We start from the raw sequence: 23,470 nt of genomic DNA on the forward strand, positions 1-23,470 counted from the left end.
TTAGCTGGATTTGAGCAGACAGTATGTCTCTGAACACCTCGGAATTCATTCAGCTGCTTCTGTCCTGTGTCACATAATCAATAAACACTAGTGTCCCAGTGCCACCAGCAGCCATGCACGCCCAAGCCATCACACTGCCTCCACCGTGTTTTACAGATGATGTGCTATGCTTTGGATAATGAGCTGCTCCACGCCTTCTCCATACTTTTTTCTTGCCATCATTCTGGTAGAGGTTGATCTTGGTTTCATCTGTCCAAAGAATGTTTTTCCAGAACTGTGCTGGCTTTTTTAGATGTTCTTTAGCAAAGTCCAATCTAGCCTTTCTATTCTTGAGGCTTATGAGTGGCTTGCACCTTGCAGTCCACCCTCTGTATTTACTTTCATGCAGTCTTCTCTTTATGGTAGACTTGGATATCGATACGCCTGCCCCCTGGAGAGTGTTGTTCACTTGGTTGGCTGTTGTGAAGGGGTTTCTCTTCACCATGGAAATGATTCTGTGATCATCCACCACTGTTGTCTTCCGTGGACGTCCAGGTCTTTTTGCGTTGCTGAGTTCACCAGTGCTTGCTTTCTTTCTCAGGATGTACCAAACTGTAGATTTTGCCACTCGTAATATTGTAGCAATTTCTCGGATGGGTTTTTTCTGTTTTCGCAGCTTAAGGATGGCTTCTTTCACCTGCATGGAGAGCTCCTCTGACCACATGTTGTCTGTTCACAGCAAAATCTTCCACATGCAAGCACCACACCTCAAATCAACTCCAGGCCTTTTATCTGTTTAATTGATAATGACATAATGACGGACTTGACCACACCTGCTCATGAAATAGCCTTTGAGTCAATTGTCCAATTACTTTTGAGCCCCTGAAATGAAGGGATTGTGTTAAAAAAATGCTTTAGTTGCCTCACATTTTTATGCAATCGTTTTGTTCACCCCACTGAATTAAAGCTGAAAGTCTGCACTTCAACTGCATCTGAGTTGTTTCATTTAAAATTCATTGTGGTAATGTACAGAACCAAAATTAGAAAAAAGTTGTCTCTGTCCAAATATTTATGGACCTAACTGTATCTAGGGCAGCGGTTCTCAAACTGTGGGGCGTGCCCCCTGAAGTAACAAAAAAGGGGGCGCGAATGTTGCCGTATGTGGCGTAATTTCACTATTCATAGGAAAATTTTAAACTTGTAGTGGTGTATCAGCAGCAAAAAATATAGGAATACATTTTATTAGGGTTTCAAAAAAACATTAGGGGGGTGTGATTAAAACTGTTATGAAAATTCGGGTCGCAAATACTTAAAGGTTGAGAAACGCTGAGCTAGGGAGGTCTAGAGAGGCATTTCCATGGAGGGTTGCACAGGCAGCTGTAACCTGACTGCTGTTAGGTACTGGGATGAAATTCTCAGATCCATTGTCAGACTTAACGCTTGTGCAGTGGGCCCTGGGGCTCCTCCTGGCACAGGACAATGCCCAGCCTCTTGTGGCCCAGAGTGTGTAAGCACTTCCTGAATGACAAAGACATTGATGCCATTAACTGGCCCACATGTCTCCTGGTATCTCCTCCATGAGATGCTGCTGGGAGACACAGCAAACCTTCTTGTACTGGCATGTATGGATGTGCCATCCGGGAGGAGCTGGATTACCAGTGCCACCTGAATCCGCTGCAGGTATGCTACCAGTAGTGACAAGGACACTAGCAAAACACAAAACTAGAGAAGAATCAGTCAGAAGGATAAGGAGAGAGCAATTATCTGTGCCCACCACCTGCAAAACCTTTCCCTGTTTGAGGGCTGTCTTGCTGTTGACCCTCCAGGTCACCTGTTGTCACTTTTCATTTGCACCAAAGCAGCTGAAGATGATTCACAATCAGTTAAGCTTCCTAACTGGACAGACTGATATCCCTGATGCTTCATTGACTTGGTGTTAGACTGGGATGCTTAATCATCCCCTTCATTTCCCTTCATCTATCGTTGTATTATATAGTGCCTTTCACATCTATCTATCTATCTATCTATCTATCTATCTATCTATCTATCTATCTATCTATCTATCTATCTATCTATCTATCTATCATATAGTGCCTTTCATATCTATCTGTCTATCTATCTATCTATCTATTATATAGTGCCTTTCCTATCTATCTATCTATCTATCTATCTATCTATCTATCATATAGTGCCTTTCATATCTATCTATCTATCTATCATATAGTGCCTTTCACATCTATCTTATCCTGCCTACTATACCATACTCTATCATTTTTATTATGCATCCAGTTCCCCTATCTACAGTATCTATCTTATCCTGCCTACTACACCAAAATCTATCTATCTATATCTCTATCTCTATCAATTTTATTATGCATCCAGTTCCCCTTTTTAAACAATCTGCCCTTTTGGTCATATTGTGTCTGATTATTTATTAAAAATATATACAGTATCAGGCCCTATATGACCTAATGGGCAGACTTTTAGAAAGAGGAAGGTGGCCATATAATAAAAATGGTACTTTATCGTGTGTGTGAGGGGGTCTCCTAATGTCCTAATGTATAAAGGAGGCTGGATGGATGGATGGATGGAGGCTGCTGGAATGTGCCTTTTATTGTAGGAGAGCCGCACACTGGAATAATGTATTAATCGCACTTACTGACACCCTGGAAGGAGGGATTAGGCCTACATGAATGATTCTGGAGCTTTGGTGTCAGTTTGCATCACATCAGCAGCTCCAGCGTCTGCGGGTTCACATGTTGCTTTTGTGTGATTTCATTTTTTTTTTTTGTCATTTTTTTCCCTTCCCTCCCCCTTCTTCTTCTTCTCCTCAAGCCCAGCTGGCGATTCCAGACCTGCACAGCACCCAGCGCCTGCCACCCCATCCTCAACTGGGATCAGCTTTCTCCTGGAGTTTAAATTTTCCACCGCTTTATCCCACTCCGTCCCCGGCCCCCACACACCCCCCCCCCCCTTTCTTGGTGGGATTTCCAGAGCTGATCCAGGTGGCCCCACAACTCCGAAGTTTGACATTCCAGCTCTTCCTACTCCTATGCCGTAGTCCCACCGAGTCTAAATCATACAGTTTGTATCTAACGCCTGGGGGGCCATGGCCAAGTGGCTCAGAGACTACCTGAACTTCGGTAGCCGCCGGGTGCCCCCCCAACCACCCAAGCCGGATTACACAGAGAGTGAAATCCTCAAGGCTTACCGAGCCCAGAAGAACCTGGACTTTGAAGATCCATATGAGGATGCTGAGAACAAGCCCCGATTGGATGGTGGACAGTCAGACATCCCACCACTTGGCTCTCCGGTCAAGGCCGGCTCCTTGGACACAAAGTTCTTCTCCCCAAAGCATCGTCTCATCAAGGTGGACTCCCAGGAGCTGAACCGCTGCAAGATCTTGGCCACGGTGCCGCCAGCAGACCAGCCCAAAGTTGAACTGGTAAGTCCATGTTTGGGGTTGGGAGAACTCGAAACTTTTGGGCAAGGGGTACCCTGCCTTGACCGGTGTGTGTGTGGGGGGGTGGGGGGGTGTCTTGACAGCTCTGCTTGAACGGTCTGAGGGCATCACTTCTTCAGTTAGATTCTGGAGGGTCCAGCTGCTGCACCTCCTCAGAGGTAGACAAGTCGAATTTTCCTTTAAGGCCTCTGGCCAAGTGGCCTGCACTTTACATGAGTCCTGAACAGGTTCTTGTGCTTCCCTTGTGTTCCTATTTAGGATGGAGGGTTTATTCTCTCTTGGAGATATTCCTCAAGGGTGCCACCCTTGTGCCCAATCTTTTTGACCTCTTGTTTCATCACAGCCTCGGTACTGTAGGACATCCCTCTTAGAATGCACATCCCATCCCAAAGATTAAAGAGGGCACAACTACAATCAGATGAAAGTTCTAAGGGTGCCATTTTCAGTTTTGTCATTTCTAGAATTGGAAAGCTGGGGCTTTTTGTATTCTGTCCGCCTTTTTGAACAGGGTCTGCTCAGTTTTTTCGTTTAGGTTGCTCTGTCCTGAAGCCATTATAATTATTATTATTATTATTTATTATTATATTTTATTTATATGGAACCTTCTCTATGCTCAAGGTGACTCAAATTTGGTCCTGGATTGGAGTCCATGACTCCAGGTTATATGGACATTTTAGGAACATTTGTTATTTTGGTCCTGCCGTATCTGGAGTTGAATGATGTGAATTACTTGTCCCCACCCTGGAGATATCCAGCCTAAGATATAATAATAGTAGTAATAATAATAATAATAGCAATAATTAGTAATAATAATAAATGTTATTTATATAGCGCCTTTTCCATGCAAGGTAGCACATTTTTTGGTTTTGGTTTGGAACTTCAGTCTCCAGATTGGATAGACATCCTGTTTTTTTTTTTTTTGGTTTTGTCTTATCTGGAATTTAAGGCTGAAGGCTCCTTGGACCATCCTGGACAAATCCAGCCTTAGACATAATAATAATACATTTTATTTATACAGTATAGCACCTTTCCCATGCTCATGTCGCTAAACGGTGTTAGACATGAGCTGCTTGAGAAGGGCGGTCGTTCTGTGTAGTAGATGGTGCTGGATGGCGTCACTCTTATGATTTTCTTTTTGGACGTCACCTTTTCTTCCCTTTGTGGGGGTCCCTGATGGCTGAAGTGCCCCACTCATATCTCCTGTCTCAGATGTGATAAGCTCCCCTTTTTTGTGGACCTCATCAGTCAGAGGTTAGAGGACAGATCTCTTTAGGCTTCTTTGTCCCCATCCTGGTTAAATCCGGCCTTGCACTTGTTTGTGGAGGTGACCCCTCTGGGGGATATGGGGGTTGCCCTTTTTCTGAGGACAGTGCTTAGAGGGGTCCACTCCCATAGCTTTTCTTATTATTATTTGAACATTAGAACCGTTTTGATGAGATCAGGCCATTCAGTCCAACATGCTTGCCAGTCCTATTCTCCAGGTTCTCCAAAAGTAACATCGTCACATTTTGAACGTCTTTTAAAGTCCTGCTGTATACGAGGTAACTTGGTCATTTATGGCATGTGTCTGGGATTCTTTGGGTGTTGGTTCCATTTTTCTTTACAAGGACGTTATACCTCCCTGCCCCAACCCAAAAAAAAAATAACAGGCATCCTGAAGATGGCGCTAAAGAGTACACTCGGATATCCTGTCTCCGACTAGATGGACATCAGACGACTCCTGTTTTCTGGACCTGCCATATCACAGACTGGCGATTGTAGGTCAACTGCAACACCACAGAGTCACCCATTGCCAGCTCTATAGGCTTCAATGACCAAGAATGCATCCAGCACCATGTCAAACAGGGGGGGACAGGGGGGGTTCAGGACCACAAAAGTGGCCATTATTAATTCTGTCAGGAGCGATGATCAGAAAAGGGCTTTATCACATATTTCAGATGACCCCTCTACCGTTTTGGTCTGAAGCTGGTGCAGGAGGTAAAGAAATCCAATTTGGGAGAAGACCTTGGAGAAAGTCGAGAGAAAGGCCTAATTAGAGATAACCTCGGTGGAGGGTTGTTCATCTCCTGAGGAGGGTGCCACTCTGATATGTTTTCTTATCAGGTGCTCTTTTGTGTATGCGGATACATTTTTTATGGGGTGGTTGAAGGGCAACCTGAGATTGGATAGACATTGGAGAGCACCATTTTTTTGTTATTATGCCATATCTGGATCGGACACTCCTAGGATCATCTGCAGGACAGAGAGTGGTGTCCACCTTGACCAACGAAAGAGAGGAACCCTCTGGCCTCCAACATATATCTTGAGACTCCTTCAGCCCTATGCTGGTCAAACTGTGCCTTGCTCTGTTATGGTAGTGGATGCCTATTTGGAGATGGGCACTGGGGCTGCTCCTTCCTGAGGACGGTACTAGTGGGTGCCACACTTATTTTCTTTCTAATGCCAATTCTTTGAGGAACCATCACAGAGCGGGGCACTAAAGGACACATCTCTCGTGTCCCACTACAGTCTGGGAGGACACTGGATGACACTTCTTCTCTGGTGTATTCTGTCCTAAGCGTGATTCTGGAGGGGCTCATTAATATGGTCCCTCTTTTTGTTACAGTTTTGCCACTTCTTGGACTGGACCTGAGGCTCCTTGTATCCTGTGCTGGACAGGACAGGGCCCTGTTTTTTGGGGGTAGTTAGTGGGGCAAATGGTTTCCAGTCATGTGTCCCACCTTGGATGACACTTTGATTTGATTATTTTTTTATTCTTTCTGTCTGTGGGGTGGAGGCTGAAGGACCTAATTTGTTGAGTGTTCCTCTCAGATACCTGCTTGCCCCTAAAGGTGGTGTAGCAGGCCAGTGCTCAGTGAGCTGTGTCTAATGAAATGGATGGCTGGAGGACATTTCTTTGAAGGCCTGTCTTAGAGCAGGCACAGAGGGGACATGTCTTTCATGGCCCTACACTTTCACCCTGTCCTAGGAGGGCATCTCAGTCACCTTCTGGATAATCTATTTTAGGGGGTCTGGGCTGTCCTAAGGCTTGAGGGCACTGATCTTCTATCCTGCCTCATATGGTTTTCTGGAGGGTTACCTTCTTTGGTCCTGCCATGCTTTGGATTTGTGGCTGGAGGACCTGCTGGGCAAACCCCCTTCTTGAAGAAGTTGTCCCATCCTGAACATGGTGATACATGGCACCATGCTCATGTCCTGCCTCATATCTGTGGACTTCTTTTCCTGTCCATCCATGCTCGATGTAGGAGGCTGGAGCGTTTATCTCTTTCAGTCTCGGACAGTCCCTGGGCAGTGATGATGATCCACTGGCATCTCAAGGTTCTGTTCTGTTAGGCATCATACTGCAGCTGCTCCCTTTTTTTAGGTCACCTCTGACAAGGGGGTGGGAGCCTGAAAGGCCACCAGTCACAAGTCCCATCTCTTTAAACATTGGTGTTCAGTCACGTGTCCTGAAACCCGAGTCCTCCTGCGATATGACAGCTCCCCCGCGTGGTGTTCTCCGCCATTCCCTGCGCGCTCCTCTGGCCGTGAATAATTCAGAGCCTCTCCACATACGTCTTCTGTGAAATGATATCATCTTTTAGTCGGCGAGGCGTAAACGCGCCACTCTGACCCCTGATTGCCCACCATCTGTCACCTGTCACCTCTCGGAAGCCTCCAGCCAAGCTGTGGTCAGAAGCTGTCAGTCTGAAGTGAATGAACGCGGCGGTGATGGCGCTCGAGGCAGCAGATGCTTCTCGGCGGGTTCCTCCGCTCCCTCCCTGTAGTGCTGGCCGTCCCGCAGTAGCAAACCGTGGCCCCCGTCACTCTGCCTGCCCGCTTTTCATCGCCGCCTATTGTTCTGTCTCTTGATTAAAATGTTCAGGAAAGCGTGGAGTTAATTGCAGATTGAATGGTTTGGAAGCTCCGCCCACTTTCTGGGGGGGGGGGGGCAGCCACCTGATGCCCTTAATTAGTGTCCCTTCTTTCAGCGCTGAGGCAGAAGTGCTGATCTCGCCTCTCTTTTGCTAGACTCCACTGGCACAGGTGCCACTAGTCTGCTTGGCTCCTGGCACAGCTGATGCTGGATGCATTCGTGGTCACTGCTCCAGTCAGACGTAATGCCAGACGCCTTTGTGGTCATTGCTCACAGCAGACCTGGTGCTGAATGACTTCCATGACAATCCTGGTGCTGGACACTTTCTTGGTCATCGTGCCCAACAGACCTGATGCTTCTTGATTTTTGTGGTCCTCTCCCCCCAGACAGACCTGGCTGTGGATGTTTCTTTAAATGTTTGGCTGAATTCATTCTTTTGTGGTTGGTAATCAGTGGGGCCTGATACTGGACGCCTTTGTGGTCCTGGCATTATCTTTGCCCTGATGCTGGAAGACGTTATGGTCTGACATGGGATCCCTTTAAATAGTGATAACCACAGAGACTTTACCCTGGACAGCTTTGTGGTCATTGTAGCCAGCAGAGATGGTGCAGATTGCCTTCATGTCCATCTCTCCTTAAAATGTTTGTGGTCTTCACTTCCAGTAGACTTGGTGCTTGATGTCTTTGTGGTCATTGCTTTTGATAGAAATAATCCTGGATGCTCCTGACGGATTTAACACTGGATGATTTTGTGGTCATCCATAACCTAGGCGTTGTGGTGCTGGATGGGCTCTTCCTCCAGACAGACCTGGCACTTCTTGATCTCCACTGGCAGACCTGACTCTGAATGACTTTCTAGCCGTCTTCCTCTGCAGACAAGGTACTGGGTGTGTTCTTGGTCATTGGCCTACCAGAAGATGGTGAATTCATTTCTGGTTATTACTTGGAGGGGACACCTTTTGTGGTCATGGCCTCTTGCCAGCTTGGAAAAGCAAAATCTAAGCTGACAATAATGGAGTGCATAGAGGGCAATGCTCTGGTAGACCATGTACTGTATGCTTTTGTGGTCATCTCCTCTGCCAGGTCTGGTGTTGATCCCTTTGTGGTCTTTGCTCCTGAGAGAATGAATGCTTAGACACATTTGTGGCCCTTTTTACAAGTCAACATGATGTTAGACACCTTCTTGGTTGTTGCCCTCTGACAGCTGGGGTACCATCTGGATCTGATCTGGTGCCTGACCCTGTTGTGGTCTTTGCTCCTGACAGAATTAATAATGGACATATTTGTGGTCCTCTTTCCAAGCCACCATGCTGTTGGATGCCTTTTTGGTCATTGCACTCTGAAAGTCCTGCTACTGGATGATTTTGTGGTCTTCTAGTCTGCCATCTGGATCTGAGCTGGTGCTTGATGCCTTTTTGGTCATTGCTTCTGACTAAATTAATGGCGGCCTCTTTGTGGTCATTGCTCCTGACAGAATTAATGATAGACACGTTTGTGGTTCTCGTTCTCGTTTGACGTGGTGCTGGACGCCTTCTTGGTCATTAACACTGACAGGCCAGGCACTGGGTGACTGAGGTCATCTACTCCACCATCTGGATCTGATCTGGCACTTGATGCCTCTTATGGTCATTGTTCCTGACAGAATTAATGCTAGATGCCTCTTTACAAGTCATCATGGTGTTAGATGCATTCTTGGTCATTGCCCTCTGACAGCCGAGGCACCATTTGGATCTGATCTGGCGCTTGATCCCTGTTGTGGTCATTGCTCCTGCCTTTGTGGACTTCTTCTCTGTCATTTGGATCTGATCAAATGCTGGGCGCCTTTTTGGTCATTGCCTCGGACAGGCCTGGCACTGGGTGATTTTTCTGGTCATCCAGTTCACCATCTGGATCTGATCTGACACTTGATGCCTCTTGTAGTCATTACTCCTGACAGAATTAAAACTAGACGCCTTTGTGGTCCTCTTTACATGTCAACATGGTGTTGGACGCCTTCTTGGTCATTGCCCTCTGACCGCCGGGGCACTGGATGACTTTGCGGTCATCTGCTCCACCATCTGGATCTGATCTGGTGCTTGATGCCTTTGTGGTCATTGCTCCTGACAGAATTAACGATGGACACATTTGTGGTCCTCTTTCCAAGTCAACATGATGTTAGACGCCTTCTTGGTTATTTCACTCTAAAAGCCCTGGTATTGGATGACTTTGTGGTCTTCTGCTCTGTCATCTGGATCTGATCGGGTACTTGTGACCTTTTTGGTTGTTGCCCCTGACAAACCTGGCACAGGATGACTTTGTGGTTATCTGCTCCACCGTCTGGATCTGATCTGACACTTGACGCTGACTTTGAGGTCATTGCTCCTGACAGGATTAGTGAGGGACACATTTGTGGTTCTTGTTCTCTTTTGACGTGGTGCTGGACGCCTTCTTGGTCATTAACACTGACAGGCCTGGCACTGGGTGACTTTGTGTTCATCTGGATCTGATCTGGCACTTGATGCCTCTTGTGGTCATTGCTCCTGACATAACGAATGCTTGGACGCCTCTGTGGTCTTCTTTCCAAGTCAACATGGTGTTGGACGCCTTCTTGGTCATTGCCCTCCGACAGACAGCCCTGGCACCGGATGCCTTTGTGCTCCTCTCCCTGGCAGATCTGGCGCTCAGTGTTTTTCCGGTCGTTGCCCTCTCCCTGGTCACTACCACTAACGCTCACTAGTGTGACGTGAAGCAGGCCAGGTGGTTAAATGACCTCATATTTTCAGGAGTGTTTATTAATTTTCCGTTTTGTTTGCCTTTGTCTGACATTTGTCTTGTATGTTTTTTCAAGTTGGTTGACGGGTGTCTGTTTCTATATAGCCCCTTTCTCTGCCAGTCATGGCCTAGCTGTGTTTACACAGCTGCTACTCGTTCCTAATCCCCCCCCCCTCTTCTATGTGATGAAGACCTGCAGGCCTGCAAGTCAATGAGTGGCCGCAACTCCCACAATGCACTGCTCCAGCCTGAAGTCTGTTTCTCCTTTATCTCTCTTATTGATCTGTGAGTCTCGTTAACAAAGAATTGACCCATCTGGACCAGGCAGGAGAGAAAGTGAGAGAGCGAGCATACCGGGGGGGGGGGGGGGCTTGCATTGAGGGGTGTTGGTGGGCGCCATCCTCCATCGATACATCCTCACTCATTTAATGTATTTACTTTTGCTTCTGTCTCCTCTCTCTGTCCATCCCAGACAGCAGTGACGTCTGTGCCGCCAGCCTCGGGGGACTTGGACTACTCGGACCCCTTTGACGCCTGCCCTGAAGTGCGGCCCCGGCCTCCAGAGGAGGACCCTGAATCTCAGACTGAGAACAACGGATATATGGAGCCGTATGAGGCCCAGAGGGTCATCACAGGTACAAATCCCTTGTGTCACGGGGAGAAGGGCAAAGAGATAATTGTCATTCTCCCAGAATCCTTTGCTTTGTCACCGTCATGTACCCTTGGGGGTTGCTTTCTGGTCATGCAGACTGAAGGTCAATCTGTGATTTCAGGAGTGGCTGGATAGTGGTCTGCCTCACAGCTCCATCATCCTGGTTTTCGGATCCTCGGAGTGGGCACTATCTGTGGGGAGTCTGTATGCCCACCCCATGCCTCGGAATTGCCAGTGACAATGGTGTGGTACTGGCATGTGTGTGTGTGTGAGGGATTGTGGGTGCCCAGCTAGTGCCTGAAGTGGTAACTAAAGAGCTGATACTTTGGTATTGTCAACTTCTTGGGTCTCCACCCGATGCCTTGCAAAATTTTCCTGATTTCTCAGTCAATCAGAGGGTAGGGGGGGTCCCTGTGGGTCCCCTGCTTCTCTCGGGTAGGTCCCCCTCATCACAGTTTCGAGCACATTGAGGGCAGTGGGGAGACTGGGGGGTCTCCTATCCCAGTAACCCTTGGGAGTTTCGAGTGGGATGATGATATTCATACACTTGATTGGAGCATGGAGGGGTGGTCCCCCTTCGGAGCTGATGAGAACATGCATCTGACTGGAGAGTGAGGGGGTGGAGGGGGTACCCCTCCCCCATGGATTTTCAGCTGGTATGATATTCATACATTAGATCTGAGAGTTGATATTCAAACATAACATATGATTCTGGGGAGAGGGGGAGCTACTATAAAGGTCAGAGTGGGTGGTGCCAGTATGCTGTGGGGAGAAATGGGCAAACTGTTGGTACACACCACTTGAGACCCTGTGCCCAATGATGGACTGCTCTCTGCATGGGCTTTGTCTGCACCATAAAATTTTGTTTAAATTTGTTTGAAAAATGAATGCCCACTAAGAAGGTTTGATCCGTCGCTTTTCTTTTAGGGCTCATGCAAGTCAGTTGCCCGCCTCATCATGGCAAGACCCTTATGGAGGTTAAGGTCTGGTGGAGCATGATGGGGAGCTGGAGGGCACTTGAACTCTTATCCAGAGGTGGGCAGGGTGGTGTAGATCAATCTTATTAGTAAAGTAGGCCGCTGACCCCCAAGGAAAGGCATGGCTCTGAGGCTAGGGGGTCTGTGCTGCCAATCAGAAGGTTGCCCATTCAAATCCTGTAAACACCAGAAGTGATTCCACACCTTTGGGCCCTCAAGCAAGACCCTCAACCTGTAACTGCTCCGTCCTGGGTATGACGTTAACCTGTAGAGCAGGTCCTCCAGTTTGGTTGGTGGCAGGATTGGCACCACAGCCACAGTGAAAAGACCTCCCACTGTTCCACTAGTGTGGTGCTGAGGTGTTGCCCATTGCATGACTTCACTAATTTGGGATCCTGAGGTGGTTCATCATGTGGTTGGTGTGGCACCGCGCTATATCAGTGTTGGCGCCCAGCCTCCTCGTCCCAACGGGTGTGTATGTGTTGGAGGCAGCGGTGATGGTTGTCCCCCACCATATGACATATCAGATGTCATTTTAGGAACTACACTGGTCTACAAGATGGCGATGTGGGCAGTCCAACAGTTTGCACCGTCACTGGAACAGAGTGCACTCAGGGCGGCAGAGGATGTGCTGTTGGCCCATCCTGGATTTGCTGCTGCTTTGCACCCAGTGCTTTTGGAATATTCTGTAGCTCACTACACTCCTCAGTTGGACAAAGTGGTCTTGAGAATGGATGGATGGATGGATAGAAGAATTTGCTGGAAAGTGTGGCAGTTTTTAGGAGGTTGGCCTTCAAGTCATTTGCATAACACCCCATGGTAGTGGCATGGTTGGGGGCTGTGACTGGGATTGGTTTCTCTTGACCAGTCTTTGGGGTCACCAGGTGATGAGTTTTGGGTTTGTGTTATGGTGGGATGGGTCTTGTAACCCCACACCATGACGTGCTAGATGTGGCCACACCATTATGATAGTCTGGACTTGGGGACGTGTGGTATTCGTTGGCCCAGTATGTGTCTGAGTGGGTATGCGAGTGTTTTTTAGACCCCTGCGTTCAATTCCGAGCCCAGCAATACTGTAGTGTTTGTAGTCGCAACACTTCATGGGGGGCAGAGAGGTCCCAATGATCTCCTCTGCTCTGTGCACTATCCTCTGCTCCTACCCTAAATGGTGTCCCCTGGAGAATGTGGTGAGAATGAGGGGGTGTCTTCTTGAGCCATCGAAGGAAGTTGTGGTACTGCTGTGCCCTCCTGGCTATTGAGGTGGTGTTTGTTAGCCAAGTCAGGTTGGCTGCCAGGTGCTCTTGACTAGGTCCACTGTAGAGCCCTCAATGTGTGGGCAGCACTGGCCTTCCCGATGCCAACAGTCCACTTTCTTTTTGTTTTTTTTGTCTTATCCACAATAAGAGAGAGAAATTGTTGCACTTGCACGAGAGCGCCAATCGTCGTATCTCCATTCTGTTAGCTGACTCCACTGCTGGTGAGACTCCCCACTGTGGTATCATCCTCAAATGTAATGAGGGCGTTAGAGCTGTATGCAGCCATCCAGTTGTGAGTCAGCAGTGGGCTGAGTACACAGCCTTGGGGGCACCAGTGCTCAGCGTGGTGGTACTGAAGATGACACTTCCGACATGTACTGTCTGTTAACTGGAGTAAGGCGCTATACTCTAGGCGGCCACCTGCTCTCTCAGGTGCTGGACATGGTGAGGGGGTCTTGTAGTCGTTGGTCAAATGCTTGCGTGTGAGGGCAGTGGGTGGGATTTTGCCATCTGTACTATGGTGTGGTGAAATGCTGGGGGTATGGGATCCTTCTGGTAATTTAAATGGAGTTGAGTGTTGGACTGAAAATCATTCGGACGTTACACTGTGACCAGCTAGATCAGATGGGGGCCAGGTGAGCATTGGAGTTGGTCAACTGCTGGACTGTGACGGTGGTGGGAGGCTACTTCCCACCACATGCTGGACTGTTGGTACATGGAAGGACTACGTGGTGGGTGGACAAGTGTCAGACACTGAAGTCCAGGTCTCTTGCCCACTTCTATGCTGGGCAGAGTGTTGTGGAGTTCAAGCGTTGGTTGTCTGCTCAGCTGTGAGTGTGGTAGGAGGCTTTTGTCCATCCCATAGTGGCATGTCAGGTTTGTTATGGAGGGATGAGGAATTTCCTTTTTAAGTTGACCAGAATTAGGGGCTACACTGCAGGTAACTGTCATAACAACATGCTGATAGTGGTGTTTGGGGTGTGGAATGTAGGAGTTGGTCATATGCGAGTCTATGAGGGTGGTAGGAGGATCTTGCCGACTACGCTGTTTTATGCTGATCTGTGAGATATGTGGGGGCTTGCTGGTTGTGGTACTGGACTCCAGATTACTTGCACACCAGCTGATCAGCTGCTGGATTCAGAGGGCTGGTAGGACCTCCTGCTGGACTTTGGGGGGGATTTCCTAGTAAGGAGAACAGAGTCAGTTAATCAAGTCCAGCTCATTTGCCCACTGCCGTGCCGGACAGGGTATCATGGAGTGTGAAGCTGGCCCTGGCTGTCTGTTGGACTGTGATGTGGTAGCAGGCCCTTGTTCTTTAATACTGTGGAATGCGAGGTGTTTGGTGGTGAGTTTGGGTTTTGGGGGGCTTCTTCACTAAGATCAGGTGCCAGGCTGTAGGTCCAACATGCAGGGTGAGATTTTGGGTGGAAGAGTGTTGTTGGCATTGGTCGTCTGCCAGACTGGCTTTTGTCCATCCCATAGTGGCATGTTGGGTTTGTTATGGAGGGATGGTGAGTTTCCTTGTTAAGATGACCAGAATTAGGGGCTACACTGCAGGTACCCGGCATAACAACATGCTGATTGTGGTGTTTGGGGTGTGGAATGTGGGAGTTGGTCATATGCGAGTCTTTGAGGGTGGTAGGAGGATCTTGTCGACTACGCCATTTTATGCTGATATGTGGGGGCTTGCTGGTTGGGTATTGACCTCCAGATATCACTCACACACCAGCTGATCAGCTGATGGATTCAGATGGCTGGTAGGACCTCCTGCTAGACTTTGGGGGGGATTTCCTGGTAAGGAGAACAGAGTCAGTTCATCAAGTCCAGGTCATTTGCCCACTGCCGTGCCGGACAGGGTATCATGGAGTGTGAAGCTGGCCCTGGTTCTCTGTTGCATTGTCATGTGATGGCAGGCCTTTGTTCTTTAACACTGTGGTGTGCTTGGTGGTGGGTTGGGGGGGTGGGGGTTGAAGGGTCTTCTTCTTAACTAAGATCAGGTGCCAGGCTGCAGGTCCAACATGGTGGAGGAGTGCTGTTGGCGATGGTCGTCCGCCAGACTGCGATTGGGGAGGGAGGCTGTCAGCCCACTATGCTGTTTTAATTCTGGACTGTAAGACATGTGAGGACCTGCTCGTGAATGAAGTAGGATGGTGTTAGGACAGGTACGGTGCCCCCCCCGGGTCCAACAAGCTGGATGCGTTACTGGAGGTTAGCATGTTGGACTGCTGGAGGTGCAATTTTGGACCATAAGTCAGTTGCACATGAAATGATGACTTACTAGATGGAGGGTGGTCAACTCTAGAAGGGGTGGTGCTGAACGGCCGCAGTGCTGGACGTCTGCCATCCCTGTGCTCAGGTACTGACCTGCCTGTCAGTTTCCATTAGCTCACACACACACTCGCAGTGCACCGCAACCCACTGCCGTCTCCTGGGGGCTCGGTTGCCTTGGAGATCCTGCTTTGTCCAATCCCGCCGAGTGTTATTTCAAGGTGAAGGTGATTCACTCAGCTGTCGCTCAGATTGATGCTGACAGGAGGAGAAACCCAGGCTGACTGTCAATGAGGCAGGCCATTCGCCAGTGGGGACGGACGGACAGGGTGGTTGGGGAGGGAGGTGGTGGGTTGGGTGAGCAACCAGGGATGGAATTTGGCCCTGGAAGGTATAACTGTGCCCTTCTGTTTCCCTATGGCTTTCAGAGTTGCAGAAGAAGAGCGGCTCTGACCGTCAAAAGGGCAGTCGAAGCAAGCGTGGAGTTCAGCTCTATGATGTGCCATATGAGGAGAACAAAGGGGGCTCGGATTCGGATGGCGGAGGTCCGCAGCACGTCCGGGAGAGCCGCCTGCCCCAGGATGATGAGCGGCCCGCGGACGAGTACGATCAGCCCTGGGAGTGGAAGAAAGACCACATCTCTAAGGCCTTTGCTGGTAAGGTACTGCGTCACTACACAATTGGAGGGTTCACCTGATTTGGCCACCAAGTTTTGCTAAGTGGCCGTTGACTCAAGTTTGGGTCATGTGACACCATGGTATGGCCTTGTTGTGGTGTGTGTGGCCATAAATGTCTAACCCAGATTTGGGAGTGGGGTCTTCCTGAGCAGAAGCTTGGATATGACAAAATCAAGTGGATGGCAGCATTGGTAATGTCTTCAGAAGCAGAAACCCAAGCACCATGGTGGGCTGCTAGAGGCTAGTTGCTGTGGAGTCTGTTTGCTCAGGTTGGAAGGCATTAATCCACATGGGACGTCTGGGAGGTGCTTTGGCAGTGTTTGCTCTGCCTGGGAAGACCCCTGGATATGGAAGACCTCCATGGAATGGAGTAGCCTGGCCACAGTGGCACTGCCCACAGGCCTGGGTGTGGACAGATGCTGCGGCTCCCCTGCAGGCTAAGAGGACAGACCCCCCCACCCCCCCACTGTCCCTCTTGCTGAAGAGCCCTTCAGGCTTTCTCTGCCATGCTTGGAGGTCTCTGTCTGTAATATTAATAGCCCTGCTAGCACATCCTCAAGTCGTCTGGCAATTTATTACCAAGTGAGCGGCTCCCTCAGATTGCTTTAATCACATCGCCTCTCAGCGTCGCATACCCTTTCATCTACTTAAGGCTCTCTGGGGCTTCCGCTGCAGTTGGTGGCGAATAAACCGGGTGGAACGGGACTGGGATGGGATGGGGGGTCCCCGGCATAGTGGCTCATTCCTCAATGCTCTCCTCTTTCAGTCCAGTTTGACGGAGCCGACTGGGACCGCTCTTCGCCCCCCAAGGAACGGCTGCGCCACACAAAGCAGAGCCCGCAGAAGGGCAGCTCCAAGTTCCGCAAAGCCTCAGGACTGGAAGCCCCCACGATGTTAGGAGAGCGAGTGGACCCCACGCTGCCACTCGAGCAACAGGTGTAAGTCTTGTATTTGGGGAGCTTAGGAACAAGAAGGGTCACAGGGAGAGGTCACAGTGGGGTTGATGATGATGATGATGATGGGAGGGGGGCAAGAGGTGAAGTTAAAATTGAGATGGGGCATCTAAAGAATAAGTAGGGGATGATAAGGGTAAGAGGCGCAAGATGGTGTGTGGGCATCTGAAGAGGGAGGCAGAGACAATTGGGTTGAATGGGGCAATGGGCACCAGGAGAGGAAGGTCGACAGGGCAGAAAGACATTCAAGGTAAATGGAGTGGGAAGTCAAGAGATGGGCATAAACAAGGTGGCACCTGGAGAGCGAAGGGTTAGGGGGGCATCTGCTGAGCAACCAGGAGTCAGTTAAGGGGTATGGGAAACATTTAGTGTGATAGCAGGACATGATGGGTCCTAAAGGGCATATGGGGAGCAAGAAGAAATAAATTAGGGTGCCAACGATGATTGTGGGGAGCCATCAGGAGGTGACTGGAGTGAGGGGACATTAAAGAGGCAATGCAGTGTGGCATGTAGACAAAAACCAGAAAGTAGGTGTCATTAGTGGAGCATACAATTTGGAGGGCAACACGAGACAGGCATTTGATTGGTGAGGCGGGCATCTAAAGAACAAGGTGAAGAGTATAGGGTTAATTTGGCAAAAGCCCTCGAGAAAGACTGCAGAAGTTCATATACACAGAGTACAGGGACATCTTACTTGCTTATGCAAAATGCCAGTCTTTGGTGCCATGAAATGGGTGAGGACTGAAGAGGGCAACCAGGGGACAATTAGAATTAAGTGGGCATCTGGAGAACAAGAAGGAGAATGTTAGGCTTAAGGGGGGGCATCACAGAAGTCAAGAGGGCAAATAGAGGACAACCAGGAGGTGACCAGATCTAAGGGAGCAGTTGGGGTTAAGATGGCAGTTGAGGTGGGCAGGAGTTTGTTGAGGGGGCATGTAAAGAGCAACCAGGGGAGAAATGGTAGGAAGAATGTGAGTGTGAATTTTTAGAGCTCAAGCAGGAGGTGATAAGAGTTAAGGGGGTGTCCATGGGACAAGAAGGGGGCTGCTAAAGGGAAAGTAGTATGCAATGGGCAACCTGGAGACCTGTAAAGGGAAGGGGGCATTTATTGGGCCAGTTGAAGTGAGTTAGTGATAGAGAAAAGCTGAAGGCAGTTGGAAGTTAGGAAGGGCAATAGAGGTCAGCCAGGAGACAGTTTGGAGGTGAGGGGGGCATCTGAAGGGTCCTCAGAACAGGATTTGGGCTTAAAGAGCAAGAAAAAAAAAACCAAAACACTAAGAGGGATTTTAGAGGACAAATGAGTGAGGGTGAGGGTGAGGGGTATGGAAGCATCTGCAGAGAAGGCAAATGGGGTTGAATAGCTAAGGGGCACCTTTTGGGCAAACAAGTGATGAAAGTAGTGAGGTAGAGGAGACTAGAGTAATGGGTGCAGTAGACATCTGGAGAGCAAGCAAACATGGGTAGGGGCTTAGTGGGCACAAAAGGGGTGACAGTGAATCACAAAGGCAAACAGGAGAGTATTATGGGTAAGGGGTCATCTTCTTCTGCTTTCCAGTCAATCACAGCCACCTCTTGTTGACCTCTGCCTTGGCCAGACGCATGATGTCATCAGGTGGTACGCAGCTTTCCTACGGGTGTTTGGATCCTCAACCGCTACACCCACTAGTTGGTGGTCTGGAAGTGGTGGCCCTTTCTGCTGCCTCTGCCAACGTCCAGGCTGCTGTTCTTCATTCTGCCCCCAAACCACCCAGTCCTATTGCTGACAGAAGAGTCCGTACTGACTGGGCAGGGAGTCTTGTGCACCCCACTTCCACCGTGAATAGCCATGTTTGCCAGCGTTTAGCTTTACAGACTGGCACCAATTCTTGTTACTTGCTGCATTTTCTCTCTGCTGCCTCCTCACAGCCTTCCTCCCATGGTATAGTCCAGTCCACCATCATCCTCCTCCTCTTTTCCTCATCAGCCCCTATGACTACATCTGGTCCAAGCCTAGTCAAGTGTACCGTCCCCCCTTAAGTCTGCTGTTGGTTCCCATACCTTTAATGACTGCAGAAGGTTCTGCTTGACTGGACTGGGGGCTGGTAGACTGGCACCTCCTTTGATGAAGGTGGTTGTGTCTATTGTTTTGGCATTGGGTTGGCATTCCTTCCTTCTTTCCCTCTCCAGAATGTCTGTGAGGAGTAGCACGACTTCCTCATGGCGCCACCTGTTATCTCCCCAGGGTTAATACTGTCTTGCAACCTGAAGGGGTGAGTGTCATAGTGGGCTAGGAGGAGGCAGGTGGTGTTCTGGAGACGGTAATTGGTAAAGGGGGTACCTAGTGGGCAAGCAGGAAATAATTAGTGCTGCACAAAGAAAAAGTGGTAGACAAATAAAGGAGCAAGAGTAGAAAGAAAGGGCATCAAGAGGGCACAGTGCAAACTTGAGGGGGAGACCAGATTGGCACATTTACTGTATAAGGTGGGCAGGAGCAGATAAGAAGAGAGTTAAAGGCAATATTGGCACACAGACCTCTGTGCAGTAAATCTGGGATGGGATTGCAGGATCCAGAATGGAGGGAAGCGGGTCCTGACTTGTCTTTGTTCTCCTCCTTCCTACAGCTGGTACCATGGCGCAATCAGTCGCTCCGAGGCCGAGTCTCTCCTGACGTTGTGCAAAGAGTGCAGCTATCTGGTGAGGAACAGCGAGACGAGCCGTAGTGACTTCTCACTGTCGCTCAGGTAACGCATCTTGGCGTGGGTGGGAGTGTGCAAAATGTGTGCCTTGCCCCCCGATTCCCCCCCCCACCCCCCAACCCCCCCCCCCCCCCCCCCCCCCCCCCGTTGTTGCCTTGTAGTCCCAGATGCAGGGGCGAGCGAATCTTCCTAATTGCCGCTCCCGGCTGTGCTGTCCTCTATAATTATCCCAGCAATTTCACTTTCGTACTGCCATGCCAGCTGCATGTAAGCCCCTCATTCCAATAATGAGATCCCCCAATTAATGACTCCCATTAACCCCCCCCCTCACCACCACCGCCACCTCCAGCTTAGTGCAGATTGAACTACCCACTGTGTAGAGTCGCTAATCCTGCTCCTTTGTGCGCTGCGGCTGCAATGGGGTTCTTGCTGTTGTTGCTGCTGCCGCTGCTGCTGCTGCCGGTGGGCTACGGATCACAGATCTCCTGTTGCTTCACTGATATTCATGCTTTGGGCAGCTCCCGCGCGCTGGCACCGCATGTAGCAGTGCGACCCCAATTTGCACGTGCTCTCTGTATCAAAGAGCCGACAGTTTGTTCCTCTGCTGCGGGACTCGGCTCATGAATAAATAACATTGATGGCTGCCAGCTCTGATCACGCAGTCAGCCCAGGCAGCCGTCAGGAAATGCAGGGCAGAGGTTTGGGCAAGCAGGGTGGCACAGACAGGGAGCTCTGGGCATGTTTGGCTTTGAGATATGGACCAACCAAATAAAAGTGTTTGTGGAAGAAATGATGATGATGGGTATATTACTGAAAGATGAAGAGCATGACCATGGGCAGCGTGGGATGGGCATAACTCTGGGTAAATGGTTAAGCCAGGCAGGCATTGCTGATTTAATAGCTAACCTGTGCACTTGCCAGTCTGAAAAGTGAAGTTTTCGTCTTAGGTGGGTGTGGTGTAAATGTGGTGGGCGGAGCTGTGTCGAAGGTAGAAGGGTCTTGAAGATAGAATTAAAATGCATTATGGGGAAGGAGTGGCACAGTGGTCCTGTCTAGCTCAACCCGGTCTTGACTTTGGGGTGGGGGGGGGGGGGATTCTCCTCTGGCTATTCCTCCCACATCCCAATGAGATTCCTTTAGGTAAAATGAAAATTTGAAATTGGCAGTGAGTATACCCTCGCTCGAACATTTAGTGGGCAATGAGTAGACTTAAGGGGCAAAAAACTGGTTAAAGAGCATAAGAACTGAGTATGCCCACTCTGGAACACTTAGTGGGCAATGATTACACCTAAGGTGCAACAATCTAGTTAAAGAGCATATAGGGAGCAAGAAGAGAAGTGGGTATGCCCACACCTGCCCCTTAGGTCTAATCATTGCCCACTAAGTGTTCAAGTGTGGGCATACCCACTTCTCTTCTTGCTCCCTATATGCTCTTTAACTAGTTTGTTGCACCTTAGGTGTAATCATTGCCCACTAAGTGTTCCAGAGTGGGCATACTCAGTTCTTATGCTCTTTAACCAGTTTTTTGCCCCTTAGGTCTAATCATTGCCCACTAAGTGTTCAAAAGACTGGTTAAAGAGCATAAGAACTGAGTATGCCCACACTGGAACATTTAGTGGACAATGATTACACCTAAGGTGCAACAAACTAGTTAAAGAGCATATAAAGAGCAAGAAGAGAAGTGAGTATGCCCACACTCAAACACTTAGTGGGCAATGATTAGACTTAAGGGGCAGAAGACTGGTTAAGAGGCGTATGGGGAGCAAAAAAAGAACTGAATATGCCCATACTCAAACATTAAGTGGGCAATGACCTAAGGGGCAGCAGACTGATTAAAGGGCATATGGGGAGCAAGAAGAGAAGTGGGTATGCCCACACTCGAAACATGTAGTGGGCAATGATTAGACTTAAGGGGCAGAAGACTGGTTTAAGGGCATAAGAACTGAGTATGCCCACTCTGGAACATTTAGTGGGCAATGATTACACCTAAGGTGCAACAAACTAGTTAAAGAGCATATAAGGAGCAAGAAGAGAAGTGGGTATGCCCACACTTGAACACTTAGTGGGCAATGATTAGACCTAAGGGGCAGAAGACTGGTTAAGAGGCGTATGGGGAGCAAAAAAAGAACTGAATATGCCCATACTCAAACATTAAGTGGGCAATGACCTAAGGGGCAGCAGACTGATTAAAGGGCATATGGGGAGCAAGAAGAGAAGTGGGTATGCCCACACTCGAAACATGTAGTGGGCAATGATTAGACTTAAGGGGCAGAAGACTGGTTTAAGGGCATAAGAACTGAGTATGCCCATACTTGAACATTTAATGGGCAATGATTAGGCCTAAGTGGCAGGAGACTGATTAAAGGGCATATGGGTAGCAAGAAGTGAAAGCAGGTATCCCCAATGCTCAGACATTAAGGTGGAGATGATTAGACCTAAGGGCCAAAAAGATGAGCGAGTACACCCTGCAGTGGACTGGCACCCCATCCATGCTTTGCCCAGTAATATTGGGTGAGGTGCTGTCCCCTGCTTGACCCTAAACTGTATAAAGCAGGTTAGAAAATGGGAAGATGAATGGATAGGTGCATCACAAGTGTGGCAGCTGGTGGACTGGTTCACGTATGGTGCCAGACCTCTAGGGTTGGCCATTTAGGGTAAATCGCCTAGCTTTTGTACAGTGCCATGTAGGAACGAAAGCATGAGAACAGGGTGCTAGTGGGTGACAAGCAGGTGCAACTGGCATGTTGAAGGTCACACAGTCATCAGAGGACACAGACGTGGCAAACTCATGCTTGACTTAGCTGTTACACATTCACCTGGAGAGAACAATCCACTCTTCTATGAGAGAGAACCATCGCCTCGGACCACTGTATAGTCTTTATGCTCATTATCAGACTAAACTTGTGGGTGTGCCCAGTCCCACCACATTCTTTGATCATTCTGCTCAGTTTGCCAGTAGCAGGTGAGGCATCTTAATGACTGCAAGCTTCTGGTGCCGTCTCCGCCAGTGCGTTGTGTGCCCGCTCTGATGCTTTGTTTGTGCCCTTCTTGTGTCCTGACAGGAGCAGTCAAGGCTTCATGCACATGAAATTCTCGAGGTCCAAGGAAGGCAAGTACATCCTGGGTCAAAACAGCCCACCGTTTGACAACGTCCCCGAGGTCATCCATTACTACACCACACACAAGCTTCCCATCAAGGGGGCGGAGCATCTTTCCTTGCTGTTTCCTGTGCTGGTACAGACTCTTTGATTGGACAGCGAGAGCTGCTGTGGCCTGTGATTGGACAGTGGTACCCTAAGCAGCTGTAAGGGGAAAGGGGGGGGCCCTGTTAGCATCCTTTTGTTCTGACTACCCAAAACCCCACCACCCCCCCCCTCCACCCCCCCCACCCATCATGTGTAGAGAAGACATCTGTTCAAAAACGCTGTCGTCTTTAGCCGTGGTGTTACTAATGTTCACTTAGTAGAAAGGCAGGCTGCTGCTTGCAGCACATCCTGGGTTTTACCTGCTCGCTTTGTGAAACTTTCTAGCTTTTATAATAGAGTGTTTATAAGTTATGGGGAATAAAAATCAATAAATAAATGTAAAAAAAAAAAAAAGTTGTGTGGCCAGATATGAGTGTTCTGCAATTGAAAGATGGATCCCTTCAACGCAGGATCACCAGCTTCACAGTGCATTAGTGAACTTCATGACCTGGAAGACTGCGGCACTGTCCCGTCCACTTCAGACCTCCATTTGACCCCCCTTCTTTTGAGCTGACCTTGTGCGCCACCCCACTGTCCGATTCTGTTAGACCTCCAATGGCCACCACCTAATCATTCTGCCTTCAGGAATCCAAGATGTCCGCACTGATCCAGAAATTCACGCAGTTCTGCGCTACGGACCAACCCTGTCGGGTTCTGCGGTCGCCTGTTTGCATTGGGATTCACTGTGTCCGCTTCAAGAACGTTCACAGCTGGGTCT

The 23,470-nt window shown here is 49.1% G+C and overlaps 1 protein-coding gene across 3 annotated transcripts in view; it reads left to right on the forward strand.

Moving 5' to 3' along the window:
- LOC114662809 (SH2 domain-containing adapter protein F-like) overlaps positions 1-23,086 on the forward strand; it is a 35,089-nt gene extending 12,003 nt beyond the window's left edge. Inside the window, exons 2-7 of one of the 3 annotated variants that reach the window (XM_051935301.1) lie at positions 2,815-3,424; positions 10,522-10,684; positions 15,631-15,858; positions 16,646-16,817; positions 19,433-19,552; positions 22,570-23,086. In XM_051935301.1, coding sequence (XP_051791261.1) covers positions 3,089-3,424; positions 10,522-10,684; positions 15,631-15,858; positions 16,646-16,817; positions 19,433-19,552; positions 22,570-22,756 — 1,206 coding nt within the window. In that variant the 5' untranslated portion in view covers positions 2,815-3,088 and the 3' untranslated portion in view covers positions 22,757-23,086. The remainder of the gene's footprint in view (positions 1-2,814; positions 3,425-10,521; positions 10,685-15,630; positions 15,859-16,645; positions 16,818-19,432; positions 19,553-22,569) is intronic. The other 2 variants (XM_051935302.1, XM_051935303.1) reach the window with 2 other exon arrangements.
- Positions 23,087-23,470: the final 384 nt, after the last annotated feature.

The sequence above is a fragment of the Erpetoichthys calabaricus genome, chromosome 12 (genome assembly GCF_900747795.2).
Source record: "Erpetoichthys calabaricus chromosome 12, fErpCal1.3, whole genome shotgun sequence".
NCBI lineage: Eukaryota > Metazoa > Chordata > Cladistia > Polypteriformes > Polypteridae > Erpetoichthys > Erpetoichthys calabaricus.